The sequence below is a fragment of the Haplochromis burtoni genome, unplaced genomic scaffold (assembly GCF_018398535.1).
Source record: "Haplochromis burtoni strain Fernald_Lab_line unplaced genomic scaffold, NCSU_Asbu1 Contig_78, whole genome shotgun sequence".
Lineage (NCBI taxonomy): Eukaryota > Metazoa > Chordata > Actinopteri > Cichliformes > Cichlidae > Haplochromis > Haplochromis burtoni.
The window spans coordinates 1,820,593-1,844,810 of NW_024582439.1; the positions used below are offsets into that span (position 1 = coordinate 1,820,593).

At 38.6% G+C, this 24,218-nt stretch overlaps 1 protein-coding gene across 2 annotated transcripts in view; it reads right to left on the reverse strand.

Moving 5' to 3' along the window:
- LOC102306698 (collagen alpha-1(XI) chain) overlaps positions 1 to 24,218 on the reverse strand; it is an 83,084-nt gene that overhangs the window by 1,618 nt on the left and 57,248 nt on the right. For both annotated transcript variants that reach the window (XM_005924634.3, XM_005924633.3), the window contains 23 exons: positions 23,935 to 23,988; positions 23,387 to 23,440; positions 19,531 to 19,638; positions 16,187 to 16,240; positions 15,363 to 15,416; positions 15,173 to 15,226; positions 14,854 to 14,907; positions 13,598 to 13,705; positions 13,363 to 13,416; positions 13,035 to 13,088; positions 12,611 to 12,664; positions 10,501 to 10,554; positions 4,704 to 4,811; positions 4,525 to 4,578; positions 4,199 to 4,252; positions 3,518 to 3,625; positions 3,205 to 3,258; positions 3,082 to 3,117; positions 2,942 to 2,995; positions 2,299 to 2,554; positions 2,044 to 2,156; positions 1,710 to 1,778; positions 1,096 to 1,329 (listed from right to left, as the gene is read on the reverse strand). In XM_005924634.3, coding sequence (XP_005924696.1) covers positions 1,096 to 1,329; positions 1,710 to 1,778; positions 2,044 to 2,156; positions 2,299 to 2,554; positions 2,942 to 2,995; positions 3,082 to 3,117; positions 3,205 to 3,258; positions 3,518 to 3,625; positions 4,199 to 4,252; positions 4,525 to 4,578; positions 4,704 to 4,811; positions 10,501 to 10,554; positions 12,611 to 12,664; positions 13,035 to 13,088; positions 13,363 to 13,416; positions 13,598 to 13,705; positions 14,854 to 14,907; positions 15,173 to 15,226; positions 15,363 to 15,416; positions 16,187 to 16,240; positions 19,531 to 19,638; positions 23,387 to 23,440; positions 23,935 to 23,988 — 1,896 coding nt within the window. The remainder of the gene's footprint in view (positions 1 to 1,095; positions 1,330 to 1,709; positions 1,779 to 2,043; positions 2,157 to 2,298; positions 2,555 to 2,941; positions 2,996 to 3,081; positions 3,118 to 3,204; positions 3,259 to 3,517; positions 3,626 to 4,198; positions 4,253 to 4,524; positions 4,579 to 4,703; positions 4,812 to 10,500; positions 10,555 to 12,610; positions 12,665 to 13,034; positions 13,089 to 13,362; positions 13,417 to 13,597; positions 13,706 to 14,853; positions 14,908 to 15,172; positions 15,227 to 15,362; positions 15,417 to 16,186; positions 16,241 to 19,530; positions 19,639 to 23,386; positions 23,441 to 23,934; positions 23,989 to 24,218) is intronic.

The following is a 24,218-nucleotide window of genomic DNA, read 5'->3' on the forward strand; positions in this document are numbered from 1 at the left end:
TGGTTCAAGTAAAGTAAACTAACCATGTTAACCCAATTTCCTTCAGGGTCAACCTTCAGGATCAATAAAGTTTTATTGAATTGAATTGAATGTTAGCGCAAGGTACTAAATAATATAACATTATTTAAAATATAGATGGTTTTGGCACACGATACTCCTGAAACAACTGACTGATTAAATAACAAACAACAAATAATAATTTCATAGCTAATTAGTCTATTAGTCAAACATTGCGAAAAAACAAACAACAACAAAAACAAACAAACAACATCAACAAACTAGTCTTCAAGCTACCTGATAAAAACCTTATTAAATTAATGCAACTCCAAAATAGTGGAAAAAATATAGTTTAAATTGTAATAGCTAACACATTACATGTAATATTACAAAAATTCGTACCCACGTACTGAATTCTATAATTATAGTATCGATTACATCCAGTGAAACCTAAAGTGACATTTGCTTTTTAGTCTAATACATATTTATACAGTGCTTACCAAATTTAACCCAATGTAAGGTTTACGTCCCAAATGAACAATATCAGTAATTACAGAAATAAATTTTTATGTTTACGTTTTGATCAAGATGCCGAGTTAAAGTTTATTAATCTGTTTTGGTGGTTGAAAGTTATGCTATAAAAACAGTACGCTGTGAACTCTCTGATCTTTAGTTTTTGACAGATTTGTAAAATAGTTGTGTTTTTCTGTTTCTGTGACAGTGGTCTAATAAATTTGTTAATCAATGTATGCTGTAGCCTCTGACACTCCGTAGACCTCCTATACACACAGCAAAATGTGTTTCACTAAGAATTAATTCATTGGATCCAGTTAAACTGATCACCATTTTGAAACAGGCTCTCGTTTTAGTTAAAGATCAGTGCTAACTGATCCAGTTATAGCATGTATCTACTTTTAAATGCCCTCATTGAGTCTATTAACCTTGCACTTGATCTCACTCTTACTCTATTCTCTCCAGGATAAAAATTACTTAAGATTTATCTACAGTAGTCTACATATTTGTGAGGATTAATAGGATTTCATGGGATTTAGAAAAAAAGTTTAATTACAAACTGAAAGTTAGAAAATTAGTGTTTACCGAGCAGCCGTCCATCAGCGGCCTGATGAAGGGATTATTGTCATAAGACATTTCCTCGTCGTTGGAGCCCAGGAAGCGCAGTGCCTTGTCATAGCTGTCAGCATCTATATCGTGCCAGGCCACAGACTGATGGCAAATGTAGGTGAAGTTCTGCCGAGCTGAGGAGCTTAGCAGCTTCAGGAAGGTCATCTGCACTGGGTTGATGGCGTTGTCTGCTGCATCAACGTAGCTTAACTGGGGAAACATGGAGAGAATGAAAAAATCTGAGAGAGGGAGAAAGGATGTGGTAAAAGTTGGAAAGAAGAAATATAATTATGGTAATGAGAGATGGAGTGAGGTGAGTGAAGCTGAAAAATAGTATGAGACAGGAATGAAAAAATGAAGTAACAGGAAACAAGTGGAGGAACAAAAGGAAATTGAGGAAAGGTAAAATGCAAAGCATATGAGAGGGAGATGTATAACAGGGGAAGAAAGGAGAGATGTTGGTGGGAAAGAGTAACTGTTAGCAAGACAATATGATAGAGGAGCAAAATTGAAAAACTTATCTGAAAAGGATGTGAATGTCTACTGGGAGGTAATAGAAAAGAAAATAAGAGCTGTGCGGGTTGACTCACGATTTTGCCACGCTTAAATTCACTGAACCATGAACCTGGAGACTCCTTAGGCCAGTTAGATATTCTAGCCTGCAATAAATATCACACATTAATTAAATGAATTACCAAACTAATAAAGTGCTAGTATTGCCACTGCTGTAAACAGACATTTAACATATAACTGCAAATAGCACTAATCTTTGTCAATACCCTACTGAACAGGGCTATGTAATTATAATGTGTTATTATTATGATTATTATCATTATAATAAAGCAGATCAATTGTTGATTGACTGCGAGAAAAGGACAATATGTTGGCTTCAACTGTATATAATCAGGTGTCAATGTCACTTGCCCCTGTGGATTTCTTGTCTGGGTAGATACAGGTTTCTCCACCTGCTGTGAAGTTACAGAGCACTTTGATGGTGTCTCCTATACAGCCCTGGTTTGGATCAATCCAGTATTCACCTAAGAGAGAAACAGGGACATACATAAGGAGGTGGTATGATGAACAGCTTGAAAAAGACTGCTTAACTATGTAGAAATACACATTTTTTTCTACTATAAGTCACTTCTAATATATAACTAAATGTTAAAATCTCAATTTTACCATCTGGGAAATCAGGCTGGCTAAGATGCAGGTCATTGCAGGTCCTGGCTGGGTTATCTTGGGTGCCCATTGGGAACTTCATGCGCTCAATGTCCTGTTTGAGGTTGTTGAGAGATCCAAAAACATCCTCCATTCCCTCCACGCCATCAACGCCGTAGTCTGCCAGTGGCTCATCTTCCTGCATCTCAGCTTGCCTTCTGGTCTTTCGGGAAGACTGCTGGATAGGCAGGGGCTGGATGACATCAGCAGGTGGACCCTGCAGCACAGAGGTTAAAGGTCAAGTGGAATTTTTGTAAACTACACTTTTCTGTCTAACAGTACAAAAGTCTAAAAAGTTCACAAATCACAAGGTGAAGAAATGACCTGTGGGCAACTGTTCAAAACCAAAGTACTTCACTCACAATAATAATTACAATTAAGGAGCCGGAACCATGCCATCATGTTTTATTTAGAAATTACCACAGTAATTAATAGACTGGAAAAATATTTGCTGATTAATCCCCATGATTTACTAAACCAGCAACTCACTAATTTTAGTTTGTGAAAAACTGTTTAGTATCAGTCTTTATTGTTAATGTAATGTAATGTTAATGAGCATTATGTACAATGTATAATTTAATAATATTAATAATAATAAACTCACAGGTGGTCCGGGTGGCCCAATCAATCCAGGGTCTCCCTTCTGACCAGTTGAACCCTGAAAACAAAAGTCATCATTGATTTATTTTATTTAAAGGAAGCCTCTTCTTTTAAAAACAATGCAGAAGAAAGATTACAACTTACAGTTGATCCTTTTGCGCCCTTTTGTCCTTGAGGACCCTGAAGGGAATTAAGGCAATATTAACAGGTGAACAACACTGAATCAAAGATGGAAAACATGTTTGTTCGGCAAGATTTGTAACTTACAGAAATTCCAGGAGGACCAGGAGGGCCAAGAGGACCCGATTGACCATTAATGCCCTGAAAATTTAAAATAAATGATGTCAATCAACATGCAGTGAATAGATGTGTAAAATAAGATATGAAGTCGTATCTATTCAACTCAAAATGTCTTGCAGTAAAGGCAGTGACAGATAACCCATTTTCATTATTGATTATTTGCAACAAAGTGGCAGTACAAGAATAATTATTAGAACACAAACAAACTGATGTTCAGTGTAACTTAACAGGCTTCACATTTACTGTATAAGCTAATTTAATGACTGTATGGGATACTTACAGACTCTCCCTTGCCACCTGCAGTTCCCTGGGGTCCAGGAAGACCTCTGTCTCCCTTCTCTCCAGGTTCACCAGGAGGTCCAATTAGACCAATTAGACCTGGGTGACCCTAGAGCCAGAAGAAGAAGCCAAATCAAAATATATTAAAGGGGCACGAAATCAATTCAAAAAGAAAATATTTTTACTAATTATGTTACATCATTTTCATATCGGCAATATTTTAATGTTTGTACATTTACGACCAACAAGAAAAGTAAATATGCTAATTCATATGTGAGTTTGTTCACAATGACTGGCAAGATGGCCTTAACGCTGTCTTATTTCTGCATATAAATAATTAGTGTGTTTATTGCAGTCATCATATTTAACAATGGTGGTCTGTCTCAGCACCTGCTGGTGAGCAATGTTATGACCATCTGCTTCTGACTACTGCATGCTGGCATTAAACCAATGACCATTACGAAGATGATATTATTGGGCTTATACATATTCATTCACTGCATTAAATCACTGTGTGAAAGACTCCTCACAAATCAGAGCCTTTCTTCTTCTCACTGGGAGTGTGAACAAAGAGACAGGCCGAGATATTTGCTTACTTCGGGAGCTTCAGATAAGGTGCATAAGCAGACACAAGAAATATAAAATAAAGCAATTTGAGATTAGCATCGTAATAATGTCTTGCCTTCTCTCCCTTGTATCCAGAGTCACCTTTCATACCAGGAAGTCCAGGTGGTCCCTGTGGAGAGAGAATCAGGTTGTCAAGTCTAACTGTCAGTGTGAAATGAATTCACACTGTCTTACAATGACAGCCGACACTGATCTCTGCATTTGTGTTTACTATTCAGTATCTTCTTTGCAGAGCTACAAAACTAACGATCACACCAAAAACTTTATTGTGTCATAACAATCCTGTTGAAAATGGCTGATTTATAAATATTATGACTAGAAAGCAGTTCATATTCCAGATATTAAAGTATTATATGGGGGCGGTGCAAGGAAATGTCTTACAATAGGACCAGGAGGGCCATCTTGACCGGAAGCTCCAGAGAGTCCTTGCTCACCCTGAAAATAAGAAAAAATAGTATTTTTTATAATTAAATAAAACAATTATTAGGAGATTTGCCAGTAATACTTGCTTATAAAATGTATAATGGTGCAGAAAATGTGATTATCAAAGATCCACTCACAACAGGGCCAGGGATTCCACGAAGACCCTCAGCACCAGACTTTCCAGGGGGACCTTGGGGTCCCACAGGTCCAGTTTTACCAACAGGTCCTTCTGCTCCAGCTTCTCCCTGTAAAACAAAGTAACATCAGTCCTTATCATCATCTTCATAAGTCATTCACGAGTAGTGTACCGTTTGAAAAGCAAACTTCTGTAGGCAAAAAAAAGAAAGAAAAAGAAAACAAACAAATCCATGTTAACTGTATTTAACTTTCTCATCAAATGTATAAAACAGATGGTCTTTGGATATTATGCACACTTATATACAGCCATGGGTAGCAGATCCAAACAAAACAAGAACCCACATATTTATTCTGGCAATTGTCAAAACTTTGCAGGGACCTTTGCTTTGCAATACAGGCAATAGGCTATATCATACCGTTCACGGTAATACCGGTGTAATGTTGGGCAACGATAGGAAAATGAAATATCGCGATAGAATATGGGTAAAACACGCATGCGCAGTGCCTTTGTTTACATACGCACATGGCGGCGACGCAGAATGAGCAGGGCGAAAGCGGATCGTTGAATGAAACGGATGAACCAGAATTGGTTTGTAAAAATGCTGCAACTTCAGTGGTGTGGAACTGGTTTAGCTTTCATCCGTCAGATACACAACAAAGCACTATTTTTGGTAGAGCATGCTAGCAGGTCGTCGTTATTACCGTGTTTTTTGGAAAATACGGCACACTTAAAATCAATCCTTTGATTTTTCTGAAAATCGACAGTGCCCCTTATAATCCCGTGTGCCTTATGTATGAATTCTGGTTGTGTTTACTGACCTCAAAACGATTTTATGTGGTACACGGCGCTTGAAAATCTGTCAAATGTTTCAGTATGTCTTTGCTAAGCTACGAAGCCACACCGCTTGATGGATTGTCGGAGCATTACGGCTATCGTAGGCAGGCGCCTCGCGGAGTGATACGTACTGTGCTTCAACATAATATTACCGTATTGTGTGTGTATAACCTCTTTTTAAGTTTTGTGGATTTTATACATGGTTATGCTGAGGATATGTCGGCCAATTTCCACTGGAAATGCCTTTTCGTTAAACTGTCAACAAGGAATTTGCATTTGCACTGTTAATTTTTTATATAACTTTAATGCACTTAAAAAAGCTGCTTGTTAAAGTGAAAATACATTGATGTTTTGTTTTTTTGCACTAATAAAGTTGAGGAGTTGTAAAGTATTTTGTCTAGTGTCAATTATATCGTCAGTTATATCGTTATCGCAACTTTTCAAAAGTATATTGTGATAAATATTTTTGGTCATATCGCCCTGCTCTAACAGGCAAAATCCTGTGGTACCAACACTATATGACCTCTGTCCAACTTGATAATTAAACTAATCCTGTATCTCAAAGTCATACATTTCGATATTCTGAATGTTCTCTGCTGCAAAAGCTTAGAGTGGAGGGATTTGAGGATTTGCGACGTCAAAACAGACCAAATGTTACCAGGTCACATCTGCTGTCTCTGAGCAGGAACGACAGGTTTTTATGTATTGAAGTTCCAGAGATGTCATATTGACTAGGATGATAGGAGGAGCGGATTAGATTGTTCTGACAACTAATTAGGCCTGGATTTGACACTCAAGGATCACCACGCAGGCTTTGGCTTGTCTCCGTCAAATCAAGTGTAATCCTTTACCTCAGTGTGGATAGAATGTGCACTTTGTCCATATGTCCGTCTGTGAGTGTGTGCGTGTGTTGAAAATAAGTCAGAGATGGAGACTGACAAAAATACAAAAGAAGTGATATTTGTCATGTTTTCTGTTTGTGCAATTCTTTAAACCGTGTGATTTGTGTACAAAAAACCCCCAACACAATTTAAAACTTTCAATGATTTTTAAACTCTTTCAGTCATTATCTTTGATTGTGCAGAAAATTGTGTACTTTAACAAAACAATCAAATCTGTTGACAGTCTCAGAAATAAGTTGTTGCTATTAATTTGTCTATTTGTGTGCAATTCAGCTGAAGAAAATGTTAGAGCAAAAGCTTTGAATGGATGTAGCTTGTTCTTTCCAGAATTTCTAGACATTTCTTTTTGCTGGAAAACATTTTTGCAAATATTTTAAACATTTGGCATTTTATTTCAACATGCAAAGGAAGACATTAAGGAGTTGTGACAATCTTGTTGGCTCACAGTTGCTTATGACACATCCAGCAGTTTTGGAGCAGCCTTATTACTCATGTGGAGTCCTTTTTTTACTAGCAAATCCCTTGGCTGTTTTTGGTCTCTGCCAAATTCTGACTGAAATATCTTACTCTTTAAATGGTCCACTATGTTCAGTAGCTATTCAGTAGATTTGTCTATCTGCCATGTGCAGTGATGCCGGTAACGCGTTGCTTAGTAACGCGTTACTCCGAATATGACCACTTTTTCAGTAACGACTAATCTAACGCGTTACTATTTCCATAACAGTAGTCAGATTAAAGTTACTTGTCCAAACCACTGTGCGTTACTATTTTTTTAAGCAAAAAGATTTGGTTTCTTCTTTTCATCTCAGCGGATGACAAACGCATACGTGTCGTGAAATGTCACATAAGCGACAGGTCACGTTTCCCGCACACAAGCAGCCAGCGACGTAAAAAAGTGTAAACAACAATGGAGGGAGAGAGATGTTCGTTCTCTAGCTGGAAATATGGTCACTATTTTGAGTTTCTGTCAACTAAAGATTTAAATATTAAGGTTCGTTGTACACTCTGTGTTGGCGAAAAAGTGTTATCTACCTTCAAAAACACTACGTCAAACTTAAAGAAACATTTGGAGTCGCAGCACAGCACAGTCAAACTCACAGAGAGAGTCCCACCAAGTGGTCCGAAGCAGAGAGCCGTGACTTCCGCAGAAGGTCCTACACCCCCCAAACAACAAAAGTTGGACTTTGGTGCAAAACCAGTAAGTGATGAAGAATTGAAGAAGTTGGTCGCGCAGTATATTGTAGAAGAAATGCTACCTATAAACACTGTTGACTCGCCCTCGTTTCGTGCCATAATAAAAAAGATCCCTACTTCTGTTAATGCCGAGCTGCCTCACCGAACGACTTTTACTTCTTACTTGGAGAAGGAGTTTACAGAAATGGAGAGAAATTTGAAGGCCACACTGAATGAGATTGACTTTGTTTCAACTACCGCGGATATTTGGACTGCTAACAACAGAAGCTATATGGGAGTAACGCTCCACTGGATCAGTAGAACCACATTAGAGCGTCACAAGGTTGCATTAGCATGTAGGCGAATTCGTGGTAGACACACGTATGATGTCATTGGTACAGAAATCGAAAACATCCACTCCTCTTATGGATTACTCAACAAAGTAGTTGCAACAGTTACTGATAATGGATCCAACTTTGTTAAGGCGTTTCAAGTTTATCATCCTGTCACGGAGTCCGATGATGAGACGGAGGAGGAAGAGTCCAGCCCCAAAGACGATGATGTCACTTTTTCTGATCTGTCAGAAATCCTCTCGGCTGAGAATGAAAGTGATGGTCAGCTGTCTCTTCCCCCGCACCGCAGGTGTGCTTCGCACACCATCAACATAATTTGCACACGTGATGTGGAGAAACATTTAACAACCAATGCAGAGAGCAGGGCTGTGTATAGGAGCAGCACAGCAAAATGCACAGCTCTTTGGACCAAATCGAGTAGATCTACACTTGCATCAGAAACAGTGGAAGAAATCAGCAAAAGAAAGCTCCTAATACCAACATCCACAAGGTGGAATTCCTTTTTTGATGCTGTAAAGAGAATTGCAGAAATCCCCATGGGTGAGCTGAATACTCTGTGCACAAAGCTAGGACTGAAGTGCTTCAAAGATCAAGAATACCAGTTCCTGCATGAGTACTGCATGGCCATGAAACCTCTGACTGCAGCACTGGACATTTTACAAGGCGACTGTCCATATGGAACTTTACTACCAACACTTGAAGTTCTGATGCAGAAGACCCAGGCTGTGAAAGATGACCTCTCCAGGATGACTGCAGGCCTTCCAGATGCCATTGTACAGGTACGCTCTATCTTGAAATTAGTCAGATTTTTTGCTTCATACAATTCACAAACATGGAACAGAATATTAATTATCATTGAAAAATAAGATTAAAACAATTAAAATGTTTACAAGTAACCTAAAACAAAATAAATCCATAATACTGATCTCATATTAGGCATGGTTTGCAAATAATTCAATAACATAATAAATTGTAGGCATAAAAATATCGATTATGTTTTTTAGGCTATTCAGACTCGTTTCGCCGGTGTGCTGGACGACAAAGATGCCCTTCTTGCAGCTGCCAGTTGTCCAAAATTCAAACTCCGATGGCTGAGAGATGCAGGAAGGAGGGAGCGAGTAAAACAGCTTCTGACAGCAGAGTGTTGCACCACTGCTCCTCTGGCAAAAAACCCTGCCAGTGTGCCCAGTGCTACTACATCTAGCAGCCAAGGTGAGATGGACTTTTTCACTTTTGAGGCAGAGCCAGAGGAGGAGACCTATTCTGCAGAAAAAGAAGTCATGGACTACCTGATGTCAGGCTACGACCTTCAGATTCTGCATAAATTTTCAAGCATAAAGACAATTTTTTTAAAGTATAACACTCCAACCCCATCAAGTGCTCCTGTGGAGCGACTTTTTAGTCTGGGAGGTTTGGTGCTCACGCCTAAAAGAAATCGACTTTCTGACAAAAGGTTTGAGAAGCTTCTGTTAATGAGGTACAACCACTGGTTTACTCGCTCCACTCTACTGTTTCCCCCATAACATGCGATGACAACATATACTGAAAAAACAGAGAATGGGGAATCCAATTTAAATAACTATTTACAAGTAATTGAATTAAGTTTATCAAAGTCACTTAATAAACTTATTAAAGTTTTCAAGTTGATTAACTTAAAACAATTACCTGCAAGGAAGTAAGGCAATTTAAGTTGGACCTGCAGTCTTTTTTTTTTTTTTTTCATAAGATTAGTCCAAAGTTACAAAAGCGGACAATAGTGCTTACATGTGGATGGTATAAAAAGTATCTTAAGGGAAGTCAAGAAAGACTCTTTGTTTGTTTGTTTGTTTTTTTATAAAAAGTATTTATGTTAAGTGAAGTAACAAGACTGTCTTTATTTTCATACAAACAAGTATTTCTGTCAGGAAAAAAGTTTTAAGTTCAACTTCAAATGTCAGGAGATATATTGTTGACATTACTGTTAAAATACACTTCCAATAAAGTGAGTATTGGCAAAACGGTTGATGTTTTTATGTTGAGGCAGTGGGGAGTGTTATTGGCAGCTTCTGAAAGTAACTAATAAAGTAACTAGTAATCTAACTTAGTTACTTTAAAAATAAAGTAATCAGTAAAGTAACTAAGTTACTTTTGGAAGGAGTAATCAGTAGTCCGTAATATATTACTTTTTCAAAGTAACTGTGGCAACACTGGCCATGTGGTCGTGAACAATGGATTTTTTTAGCCTTTTTTAGTGAAATCAACTGAAATCCTGCTAACATTTTGACATATTAACATAATCAAATTACTGTACTCAAAAAAGTTGAAAATCACTATATAAGCTGAAGGTGAAGATTAAGATGACAAATCTTTGTTCATCAGTAAGAGAAATAGCTTTCATACTTCATAGGATCAACACGTTTATTATATTCATAAGTTAGGTTAAATGCTGTAATATAGTTATAATTACCCAAACTTTTAAAAAAATTAAACAGTATATATTAACACCGTTCAAAACACGATTATAATTTACAAAATCCTACTTTCTCTAACTTACCTTAGATCCCTTTTCTCCTTGTCTGCCTGCCTGACCTGCTGGTCCAGCGGGTCCCTGGGAAAAACAAAGTTTAAACAATATGAGGATTTTGTAAGCACATACTTGGAAAACAAATCATTGTAAAACCTGCTAAAAAGCACACACCAACTGACTTTGTCCCTAAAAGTAAAATGATCCAACATTTGCAAAACACACAGCAGTTTCATATACATACTAATTATTTATCTGAAGCATGCTCTGACCTTGAGTTACGCAGGACCAGGCAACATCATTGCAAGAAAATTGTCCTACATTCCAAACATACTGAGATAAAAATGCATCAGCATTTTCACCAAACAGCCTCTGGTCAAAACCTTGTAAGTGGGCTGACATTTGCCATTACAACCCATAATCAAATAGACCAAACAAAAGCCACCAGTCCTCAATGTAGGTTACAAGCACTGGCAACTGCGTATGTGCATTAGTGAATGTGTGTCTGACTGTGTGTGGATGCGGCCATGTGTGTGTGTGCACCCGTGCGTATGTGTGCTAATGTAGGCAAGCAGCCACATGCATCAACGAGCACCGAACCTGAGTCAATTTCGAGGAGATATTGGGCAAGAAACTAACGCAGAATTACCTTGGAGAAGGATGAAAAATCATATCGCTAAGTCTATTAATATGGACATGCAACTGGGGTCTAATTTGTTCTCCAGCCTCTGCCACCACCAAACTACCCCTTTGAATACAAATTCTCTGGATAAAAAATGTTTACCAGGCCAACGTTTTTAAAATGCACGCACATCCATCCGAGCCTGCATTTTATCCCAAGACACAGAATCGCATCTAAAACATCCAAACTACTGCGCCTGATGCCTAACGAATAACATTTCTAGCAGTAAAGCACCACCACCACAGGTAGATATAGTTTTTGGAACCCTCAATCTCAGATAATGCTGCAATATCTATCCAGTGATCATTTTTCTGTCCAAGAACCCACAGGGCTGTACAATATCTCCACACAAGCCCTTTGTTGCTGATAGGACTGAGAAATGAATGTGTTTAAGCCATATCAGAGCTTTTTAATCACAATTCCTGCAGTCAAAATACTGCTCAAAAAAAGAGTACAGAAAAATGGCACTGAGATATGTTTCTCCCCTGTGACAATATCAGACTGCTCATTTTAAAGCAAAAGTTATTCCTCGAGGTCCTTAGCTGTAGATATAAATATACTTTTTTCTGCCACTAATCTGTGCCAGTGGTGATGCTGGCATTCAATTAGTCCTGACTTGGTGCCTTTTTCAGAACCACCTAACAAATATTATGTAACATTACTATGAAACACTCTGGAAATTTCCATAAAAACAAGTGCTATCTCCTAATCATCGGTATATTTTGTCCTACAGCCCATCTCGTAGGCACTGAGGTCAGTTGTTACAGCTTTGAGGGAGTCAATTTTGTGGTGCCACAATATTTTTATGCCAAATCCTCTATCATATGAGTTTTGGCGTTTTTTCTGTATCATTATAGGGTCTGTACCTTACAATATAAAGTACCTTGTGATTTGGGCATATTCACTGGCACCACACTGCTGGCAAAAAACCAAACAAAAAACCCCAAAGAACTTGAAATATGAAAGTGTCCTTCTCTCTTGTCACACTGTGGCAGCTTTTAATATGGTACATTAACAACATGCTTTATTGATAATTGTAAAACATTATTACCGTAATTGAAAGGCATCATAAAAAAAGCAGCCCAAGTGAAATGAAATAATCTCAGCTGAAGTCTGGTGTGAATGAAAGGGTGCAGAGTGCCTGAAATTATAGTGACAAGTTCATTTCCTGACATTAGCAGCAGCAGCAGTCCTACTCTTTCACTCTTGCTGCCAGTCAAATTCACAATACGCCAATACTGTCCTGCAGTATGACTGCTCATGGAAATTACTGGTTACTCTAGGATTTAACTAACGGAACAAATTTCCTGTGAAACCATGGATCAATTAAGGACCCGAGTATGTGATCATAAATATGTATCACCGTGCCGTGGATAGTAAAGTAGCACTAAGCATGTTAAGAATGCTGTGCCTCGAATCAAAGTATCATCGCATGCATCATTTTTGAAATGTACTCACCCTTTTGCCAGGAGGTCCTGGTACTCCAGCTTCACCAGATGGACCTGGAGGGCCCTAAAGTAGAATAGACAGAACACTTAACGCCACGTCATAAAAATGGAGGGTGATGTTACATAATGAGATATCTCTACATCTGTAAAAAGAGATACCCAGTTTTAAAGGATGGATATGAAACAGTTTTTTGGTCTCTTTTACACTCACTTCACTGTGTTATTACTAGAGCTTCCTCATTGTAAACTGTATATATTACAGCAGAAGTAAATTGAAATTGTTTGTAATAGACACTATTAGAAATTTTATCTTCATTTTTCCATTACTGTTATTTTTAATGTTAAACTCTAAGAAAGACTGCGACTAACTAATGAAAGAGTAAATCCTGCTCCGTTCTCTCACTTTTACAGTAATATGATAATGTTGGACTTACTGGCTGCCCAGCCTCTCCATCATCTCCTCTGTCTCCAGGCAAACCATCCAGACCCTAAACAAAATACACAAATGAGGCAGACAAAACACCATTAATCAATTATAGTCCTGAGACACAATATTATAATATCAAAAAGAATTTTCACAGATAAAAAGAAAAGGTAAAGTTATAATACTGAAAAACTGATCATATTTTCTTTGTTTTCGAGTTAACTGACAATCATTAAAATCCACTAACTCATAACCATAATTATTATGATGCATATACATCAAATTCTGTGATACTGCAAACATGAAGCCACTGATTGAGGGATAAATGCAGCACTTACAGCAGCACCAGGCTCACCAGGGGGGCCAGGGTCTCCTGGGAAGCCGACAGGACCCTGCAGACACATCGAGGCATTGAAAAAAGTGAGTTTGCTTCACATATTTGACATTGTGTCAACAACAGCTGTGGCAGAAGAAAGCTCGACTGAGAAATATGACACAATGACGCTGTCGCTGGCAGCTCTAATAGTGCATCAGTCATGGATGCGTGTATGTGTTTTTGTGCAGCTGACATACAGGGTTACCCTTGGGACCATCATCTCCAGGGGGTCCACGTGCACCGGCGGGTCCAGCAGCTCCCGGGGGCCCAGTTTCTCCCTTCTCACCCGTCTCTCCTTTCGGGCCCTAAGGAAATATAAATCAATGTCTTGTCACCATGAAGACCACATAAGAGCCATCCATACTACTTTGACAATAGGATACTAAATATGGAACAAGTCAAATATGTTATTAAAGCTGTCACTCCAACTACCATCAAAACTTTCACAAAACTGCCCAGAAGAGGAGAAAACTGAAAAAAAGCCCAACTGACTGAACTTTGAGCATCTATTTCAAATGAAAATTTCTATTTTATCCAGCAGATGATAAAGCAAATTAGTCCAGCATAGTGTCTGACTGTAGTAATAGCAATCTTTAAGCATTGTCTATGACTCAGAGCAGCAGTTGAAGCATAATTACAAGCCCAGAATCATTAACTGGTCCACTAGAGCTGAGCAATGCTGGAGCAAATGCCAGCATGGCATCTTTAAAGTTGACCTCATTGTGACGTGCAGCGCTGGAGTCTATCTGTCACTGTACACAGAAGCGAGGCAGCAACCGGATATGTCAATACATCCTGACAGACTCAAGGTGAGGTGTCCCTTGCTTTACAGAAGCAGTGGCTTAGTCTGGATTGATGGCAAAGCTCTGATCTAAGATGTTCGGGATGACTACTGTGAAAACTTTTCCTTTTTTATACCGTAAGAAAGGAAAGCTGAGACCTTGTTTGCGGGCAAACACAAGGTGCTGCATCATAGAACACATTTTATGCATATTATGTAAATGAAATCGCCATAAAAATGTAATCAACAAATGTCATACTTTTGTCACAGAACATAAGATATTCAGAATTTTACCCTTATTGCAGCCTAGCATGTGATGGTAGATGAATGACACAATCAAGGGTGGAGCATAGCAAATACGGCTGAGCTAATTATCTGCTTAAAAGCCCTCAGGTTGCTAGCATATCTACACATTGAACTAGATTAATCAGAGGTAAAAAATACTTAGAGGGACCGTAGAACAGCTGACAGCTGAAGTGTCATCTAATTACACAACTTAATTAGCTGTGCTAAGCAATATTTATAGGTTGATTGTTAAAACAGTCCCAGTTGCACATGAACGCAGAGTGCTAGACTGTGTGGCAATCTCTGTTTAGATGTGTATAAGTAGTCAGTTCTCATGGCTTTGATGTTAAAAACGCTGTCTAGATTGAAACAAGAAAGAGCACTTACTCCGATACCAGGCTCCCCAGGTGGTCCTGGGTTGCCAGCCTCGCCGGTTTCTCCCTGTGATGTCACAGTGATATGTGAATTAGTTTGTGAAAAGTTTATTATCACACTGACATCAAACAGTCCAGCTTTATCAGCTAATTAGCGTATCAACTGACAACTCAGTGTTTTTTCAGTTTGTGTTTTAATAGCAGTGTCCTTGAGAAGTGGAAAGAGAAACGGCAAATATAACGAACATAATTTCAGGCAAAACTTACCAAAGAAAAAGATAGAATTTTATTTCTAGGAGCTGAAAAAGATATGAGCAATATTTGGTTCTTACCTTTTCACCCACACCACCCATTGTACCAATACTCCCAGGAGGACCTTGTGCACCCTGCAGATAAATCACAGAGACAGCAGTGAGTACAAGAATCTTATGAAAAGAAATTGTTTAACAAGCTGTAATTTTTAAAAAAAGCTAACTGTAACTGAAGCCTAATGGAGGACAAAGAAAACAAATATCAACTTACACTGGCTCCACCGGAACCCTGAGGACCTCTGGGGCCAGGAGGACCAGGTGGACCCTGTCAAAAGGCGAGGAGAGAGCGTATGTCCTTTATTAGGTAAACTTGGGGCATACGACTGCTGTTCAAACCTTTTGTTGGTGAGAGGCAACCAATCAGAAGAAAGAAAGAGTGTCCCAAGAGAAGGGCATTAAAACGCGTTGTTTCAAAAAGAGTATGAAGTGAGAGGCAGCACTGAGGTAAAAGCTACTCTCGGAGAATAAACATAAAAAATATGGAGTTCAAAATAAGGATAAACGGCCCCCTTCAGCGATCACTTCTTCACTCTAACACATTATTTTCTTCTTTTATAGGATGTAACTTTAATAATAGCATTGTCATAGCTGCTGTCTTACTTGCAGATGCAGTAGCAACAACATCAACAGACATGTCAGACCCACTGTTGTAGTTTACCACATTTTTTATTGTGCCTTGTCAGTGTCAGACACAGACAGGGAGAGAAAAAACTAAGCTGCTCTGCATCTGTGTTTATCGTGTGTAAGTGCTGGTGTGAGATTAAAACAGCCCTTCATGCAAAAGCTTGTTTGTTCTGACTCTTAAAAGAGTGAACAAATAATACATGATAAAACACGATGCAAAACACAGTGCACAGAAACAGACCACACGCAAATTTAAATATTTGGAATGCTTATGTTCGGTTCTTTTACATATGCTATGCAGCTGGTGGAGCCGCCAGACTCAGCTCCAAGCCAGAACTTCTAAACAATCAGCACAATTTCTCACTTCACTGGCTTATTCGTGAAAACAATACGAAAGAGAGCTGCACTCACCATTGGTCCGACGTCTCCATTCTCTCCCTTCTCACCAGGAGGGCCGGGCAAACCCTGGAAAGCAGACAAATTTTTCAAAACTCAGAGAAAAGGTCATGCGAGGCAGCACTCGAGACAAAACTGCACATTCGAAAATCCACTAACGTAAAGACACATACAATTTTGCTGCTCATTAACAGGTACTTTCAGATGATGTGTATTGAATAGTGGGGTTGTAGTGTGCAACGCAATGGAGAATGCATTAATACAAGCAGAACCCCAGCGAGTAAACACACAATTAGTCAAAAAGGACACCTATTGTAATTAAAGGGTATTGGAGGCTTGGGTATAATCAGCCTGTGTAAATTGCAGGGTGGAAACGCCATCCATCTACGTCCACAGGAAAGTGGAAACAAAGGGGACAGCCGAGGCGATGCGTATTATCCAGCTCTGGGATTCAATCATGCTTGACTAAAACAGTATGAATACACCTTGGGAAGGAGGATCTTTAACAGAAATGAAGAAGCTCTCACTTGCTGTTGTAGCTTATTGTGTATTGGCATAATTATGGATATTATGTGTTGTGTTGGTTTAACTCCGGTGATGGAGCATGCATAATCATAAGGTGGGTGGAAAGCAGCGGTAATGATAAGTTACTCTAAAATGAAAATGACATGCATATCGATCACTGCAAAAACATACGTGTAGTTTCAGTCCATTTTGTTGATTTACTGTACCTTTGTAATGACAGGAAAGGCTTATTTATTACAGAGCGTGACTGGGATTTAGACATGGTAATAAAGCATAAGAGTTGTACAAATGGGAAAATAAATCAAGCATCAAACAATTCCATGTATAATGCTTTGAAGTGACAGGCGTCGATCAATATCGGACTTTCAGGCTTGTTTCTAAACTGTATATTCGAACTGATATCAAAATAGGTGCCCGGATTGAATTAACAAGCATCATTCAAACACATGTAATCAATAAATATTTACTTATGACTGCCATTTCCTTTTATTTTCCACACTAGCCCTGAGCTATGAGCACACTCTGGTGTAATCAAATCTGATATTTACTCTCCTCTATGTTCCCATCTTAACCTCTTAATCTGAAGATTTCTTGCGCTCAGTGAGGACTCCAATATTCCACGGCAAACATGGCCCCAAATGATGGAGGGCTTTCAGACTGGAGCCATTCATTCCCCATAGTCAAAAATCATTAATGCTACAGATAATTGCATTGAAGAGCTGAGCTCGCAGCAGCTGCTGCCATCTATTGAAGGGCAGCTTAGCCAAACATAATTAAAAGAGTTGAGATCGAGTGCATTATGCCCAATTAAAAGCCAATTGCACTTAATAACAACGTTATCTGGCCCTATTGACCAGCAGGGTTTTGCTCTAATTTCATCCTCGGTGAGTCCTTGGATAATTGACTTTGAGATATTCTGAAGTGTGCCGTTTCTTTATTCTTTGCCACCAAAGCAAGTTCCCAAAACTTCGGTTCACTGGGTTAAATGAGCGAACGCTTGACCCCTTCGCTCTTCCTTTGACTCTGTGGAGTTCTGAGTAAGGGAGGACTGAATAGAGCAGTGCAACAGTAACATGAACACTCTTGATCTTACAAACTCTCAGTTATGTATGGGAAAAACTTCTTCACTTTTAAGTTTACTTGTTATGGTCAAATGTAATTAGGGCTCTTTTGCCTCAGCGACAAACATCTTTGGCTTCATCTACAGCTACAACACTAACAAGAACAAGTTTTTTTTTTTTTAAAAGAATTTAATGCACAACAACCAATAATGAAGGATTACTATATCCTTGATTACTATACTATTTCATATTTGTATGATGTTTTATAGGTGACATGCTGATATTTTTACCTGCTATTTTGCTATAAGGGCTTATAATCGTGGTGCTATTTGTGAGACTTGCTGTTGGTAATTTAATAAATAAGAAGTGCATGCTTGGAGACGAATGCCTTCAAAATGATCAGGTTTGTTATGTTTTTCTCGCGATGTTTAGTTATAACTAGCTTGATGGTTACCTTGAAGTTTTCCACTAAGAAGATAAGGTAACCTTAATGCTAACCTTCTGAATAAACCAAATTAGCCTAAACTAAACTATCCACATGTGCAATATCCAAATAAATTGAGCTAACATTAATCACTTCTGATCATATCAAACCAAATAATGGTGCAATTTGTTGGTTGTGCTTTAAATTTAAAATAGAAGTAGACATAGGTAAACGTGCATGGAGGTGGAACCAAAAATGAAGGTTACTTATTGACAAAAGCCCTAAAATATTACTGTCATGTATAAGTATATTTAATATGCCAGTCCAGTTTTATAAAGCAATTTTCAGACACACCAGTAATTTGTAAGGTCACTTGTTATATATGCAAAACAAGAAGTGTGTCAATTCAAACTCATTTTACATTGTGAGCCACATTTTGGCTACTTTCATCTTAAGCGGGCCAGACCAGGGACACTACATAATAAAAGTTCTGGTAGTTCACTGTTCACTGTGTCCCATAATTATAAAATATAAAGTTTACAGTCAATAAGTGAAAATTGTCTTTTTTTTCTCTATGAACCCACTGCAAAAAACACCCATACTGTCCAATTAGCTGGACCGGTGTGTTTGCTGGGCTGCATCTGTCCCCGGGCCTTATGTTTAACCCCCTGGTCTAAGTCCTGGTTTGTACAACACCCCTGACATTCTCATTGAAAGCAAATTGCCGTCCTTTTTTTCTGAATCTTCTAAGGACCAAATATTTTATCTTTACTGTAATATGCCCATTAAAAAAACATCTGCAAAAGATAAATGGATTTACCGTACATTGATTTAAATACTTGGTCAAATACCACAGCAGCTGGTCTCTTACTTAGACCTGAGAGTACTAGAGGGGAGCAGTTTACTGCATGATAATAATGTAGCCTGAGTGGAAAAACCAATGGCAGTCTCTCCTCCACCACTAATGTTGCGGCAAAATGCCAAATGCAAAAATGTTCACAATAGTGATGGATTTTTTAGCACAGTCTATGCTAAGAAAAGTCCTTGAAGGGGAAAAAGCATTATTTGCCCAGGAGCAATACAAAGTGCTATTAGGAGTCAAGGCTGCATTAATAAATTATGCTTTGTTTTGATGTAATGTAAATGATGTAAGGAGAGATGAAATGTTGTCGGTTTTAGGGGTGTGGAGGAAGTCATTCTGCTCTGGATGGCTTTGACAAGGGAAAGAAATGAACATACCTATGAGGCACTGTTCAACGTGACCTGGTTGTCATGCGTTTAGAGAATGAGAGTTAGACAGTCAAAATATAGATATAAAAGTTTCAGATTTCCTCAGATTTTGGGAATACCTGCAGTCCAATGGGTCCGGGTAAACCTGGGAATCCTCTTGGTCCTTCATCTCCTTTCTGGCCAAACATACCCTGCTGTCCTCTCGGTCCAGCTTCACCATCACTGCCCTGTTAGAGGTTAAAGTGCAAGACATGCAAACACCTTTACTCTCACTCCCACTGACCAAGTGCAATTCTACAATCATTAACTGGGATTTTTTTCTCATTCTTCTAATCAATTTCATGGTTACAGAGTATATCCAAGCTCAGACGGGAGATGGTGGGTCGATACGCACATTCAATCACAGATTAGGATGGACAGTTACAGTACTTGAATGGTTTTCTGAAGGACATTTTACTGCAGTTTTATCAATCCATCAATGCTGAGAACCAACATATTGTTCCCCAGGGTTCTTGGAGTGATTAGAATGCACCCATGACAGGTCAACGGTCTATCTCACTTCACTCACAGACTATTTAAAATGCACAGTCAACCAACATGTGGAAGTTTGATTGTTTGGTTTTTCAGAGGACTGTGTGAGGAGGAAAATTAAACTTGCGACAGGAATGGACCAGAGAGAGACAACAGTTCTAAACACTGATACATTGTGCTGCTCGTCTACCAGGGGAGCAGCCATCCTACCAAAGCTTCTCATCAGGGAATGCAGGATGGAGTACAGTATAGCCAAAGGGTTATGGTAAACAGCGTATGTGAAAGATGCTGACTTCATCTCTGAAGCCAGAGGTGCACAGAGCTACGGAGGATGGAAATAAGAGACTGTGGGGAAAGAGTGAAGTGCTGACAGACTGGGAGTTTTCAGTTCAAACGCATGTCAGCACTTGAAAGTGCTTGAGGAGCTCTTACTGAGCCCTGGGACATGTAGGACGCTTCAGGCTATGGTACTGAATGCAGAACAGTTTGGAAGGAAATATTAGGTGATTACAAGGAGGTGGACTAAAGTTAAAGTGACTTCAAGAAAAAAAAAAGTCACAAATCTAACTGTTTGAACATCTCCTTGGGGAGACTAGAAAAGAATTGTGTCTCTATGTCGAGTGCTTGACCTCAACTGCTACATAATTTGTTATTCATTGTAACACTGCATGCACAGCCTGCAACCTCCGTATATGTGTTGGCACCATCCGTGCCCTTGAAACAGAGCAATAGAGGCTTTTGCTGGAAGAAACTATCCGGACCTGCCAAAACAGATAGAAAACGCAATAACAGCTCACCATCTAAGTATGAAGCTTACTTCTTGTGTCACGTGAAAACAGTCCAACACTGGTGAATTTCTTATGTCAATTCATCATAAGCAATGAAACAAATGGCAATTTTTGGGTACAATTGTACTTAATACAAGTATAAAAACAAGTATAAACCTTTACTGAATACTATATTATGTTGAAACTCTCCACTTTTCCTTCCAGTTAAACAGAAAAACTGGGCTGTAAAAATAAAAAAGGTCAGTAGATATAAGTTCTGCAGAGACACATTAAGTACTGTCCATCTTTTACCTTGGATTGACCTTCATCTAGTCTTAATTAATTAGTATATAAATAAAGTTTTATTTGAAGTGTAATTTATGAAAAGAAATGCAAAAGCTAACTATGAACTGTAACAGTATGTTTAGCATAACTTACATACTGCTCTCTGCTCTCTGAATTAAAGATCTCAGTCAGAAACAACTTGAAATTTTCAGTTCACACTGAAGTCCTAATTAGAAAAATGCTTTGGTAGGACTTTAATCAGCACAAGTCGGTGCATAATTACGTGCTCTAAAACTGCTAGCTGAGAGCATTTATATTTTTAAGACTCCATACTAATTTTTGCATGGATCTGTTTAAATGTAAAAAGTGTAGCTGGTGCAATTGAATGAGATATGATTCAGCATAGTTACTTGTGGTTGTGCTTAGATTTGCAGGCACCAAACGCATGCTCGGGGAGGTGTAATTTATGACATACCTGAAATGGATCTCGCAAAATTTATGTTTAGATTGTTCATGAAATAAATCTAAGTGGCTCTTGTGGGGTTTTTGTTTTCCTTACATTATGTTAGAAATAAGCTTTTTCATATCTTAAAAATGTGTTGTCCTCTCAAAAGTGACATTTCCAAGATTGCTCTTGTCAACTTCATTTTTTTGTCTTTTTATAAGCCGCTGCTAAACAAGAGCACATTTGTAGGACAGGATGTTCACCACATCCTGATGAAGATCAATACTGCTTTGCCATAGACTGTTTCATTACGAATGCTTGACCTCAGTTGCATCTTGAAGACAACAGCACCAGTGACTGAGCTGCTGTAAATCTTGTTAAGCCTTAGCAGAGAAGGAAATTGGATCGTTCATTTTGCCAGCATACACAAGCATTTTTCCAGGATTGAAAAGTGGGGTACATAGTGTAGCCACAAGTGATAACAGCATCCAGACATGCAATAATAAAAACAGAGCAGACGATGTTAAAACTACACAGCACGAGTCAGGACTCAGTTATGAAGATATGAATACACATGAGCAGACTGACTCACCAGGACAAACAACTGTTAAATAATTTGTTATGCAGCTCGGGAGCACTACCTGCTCACGGCAATCCGTCTCACTAGGTCTATTCTAGCCCCCACAGAGCCCTGCAGATGCTGGATTTGTGCTAGAATGGTTGTTAAGGCCTGATAATTTACAGCAATGAGCTGTTAGTTGCCCTCGGGCCATCAGCTATTGTAGAAACAGGACTTTCCCTGTTGTGTTAATGAGATGGAAGAGTAGAGGATGTTCTGCACCGTACAAGGCAGTATTCTCAGCTAGGTCTGGTGCCATAGAACTCAATATAAGGAAATGACTGGTGCACTGACTGGCACATTATTGCTGTGTGTAAGCCTGTTTTGTAAACGCAAGGTCACAAGCATAATGCTTTGCATGAGTTTCCAGGATAACAAATACCAAATTTGTAATTGCATTTTAATTGATGGGGGATAAAAGCTGTCTTTTATGAAAAAGTCTTTTTGGTACCCCGATTCTAATACAGGACCACAACTAAAAGTTGTAATTAAAAGGAAATTTGTGCAGCATTACAATGATAAAAGGATGGGGAATTTTAAAATGAACAGGGACTGCAGCCAAAGGTTTTTGGACTGCAGAGGCAAGAGTAAAAAAAAATAATAGTGCTTGCATAATATGGCCCTGACCTGCCTGAACAGTTGTTAATTTCTGTCCATCTGGGAAATGAAAAATTGTTTATTAAACCAAGGGTCTCCAAGCAAGCACAATTATGACTCAAGTGTCCAGTTTTTAAATGTATCTAAACACTTAAACAACCCATTTAACTGATTATCATACAATCAGCAAGAAATGGTTAAGCAAAAACCTGCATAAAGTAACTTTTGCTCATATCAGAGTGTTGCTGATGATGAATCAATAAAAAGGTGTCGTCCTTCAAAACGAGACACGATTCAATGGCACGTCATTATTGGACTGCAGGTCTGGAGATAACAAGTTTCAGCCGGCAGCCTTTTGGTCTTATTACACCCTCCCTGTCTTCATGGGGGCTTGTTTTGAAAAAAAAAAATGTTTTTAAAATCTGATTTCCCATTTCACTGTTCTTACCCAGAAGCCAGTATGGTAATGAAGAGATGACATTAAGAAGACAGCACTTACTTCTGTAGGCATCACAAATGATGGAAAGAAAGTCCTTAAAAATTCAGGAAAGGTGAAATAAAGGTTGGAAAGTTTTGTGAAAACAGAAAGCAATATTCGGAGTGGATTTTAGTACAGTATAAACGGGTATTCATGTAACTTTTAATGTTTTAGGATTACATTCTTATCGGTGTATGAAAATACTTCAGAGAATAAACTTTGACATTAGATGGTCAGAGGATGAGATACTCACAGCTGGACCAGGAGCTCCAACTACACCCTGGAGACCAGTTGGGCCTGGTGGACCCTACAAACAGGAGGAAGCTGATTATTAAGATGTACATGATAGACACACCATCTGAATCGAGCAATGAAATATAGGGCAGTTGCCTGCTAAACCTGATCTCCATCACACACTGTCTACCTGGAATAATGACATTTGAAAAATCTAATTCAATCTAGAATGTATTTGACGTGATGCGTGTGAGGACAAACAAAAGTCAACTGAAAAAATACAAGCGTTTAAGATGAGGACAGAACACACTGCAATTCTTATTACAAACTAAGTAACCATTTTGTAAACATAGCAGCACTTCAGCTAGTATTTTATATGCTGCAGACTTTTTAGGGCAAAATAAGAAACATTTTCTAGCAATCTATTCCTTTTGTTCTACTCAATTCAGTGGTGAAATCAGCATCTTTGGTTATTTAACATGAATTGTAATAAAACTCACTGATTTGAATGAATCTGTGACATAAAACTTCATTAAAAGAGAGCGAGAGGGAAAGAAAAAGACTCACAAGTTCACCCTTGTCTCCTTTACTTCCTTTCTGTCCAGGTCCACCAACTTCTCCCTGCAGTGTAACAAGCACATACAGACAAAGCAGAGCTCAAATCTCTCTCCTCCATGTTTAGTCAAAGTCTAATATCTTAAAGTGTCACCTTTACCATGATTAGGCAGTAAATATTTCTCAAGAGAATCTAATTTGATTGGCCCACAAAGACCTTGGGTGAGTGTTTGTAATTAATTGATTGGCTCCCTGTCTAACCCCATTGGCTCTATGATTGACAAAATGCTGTGGCA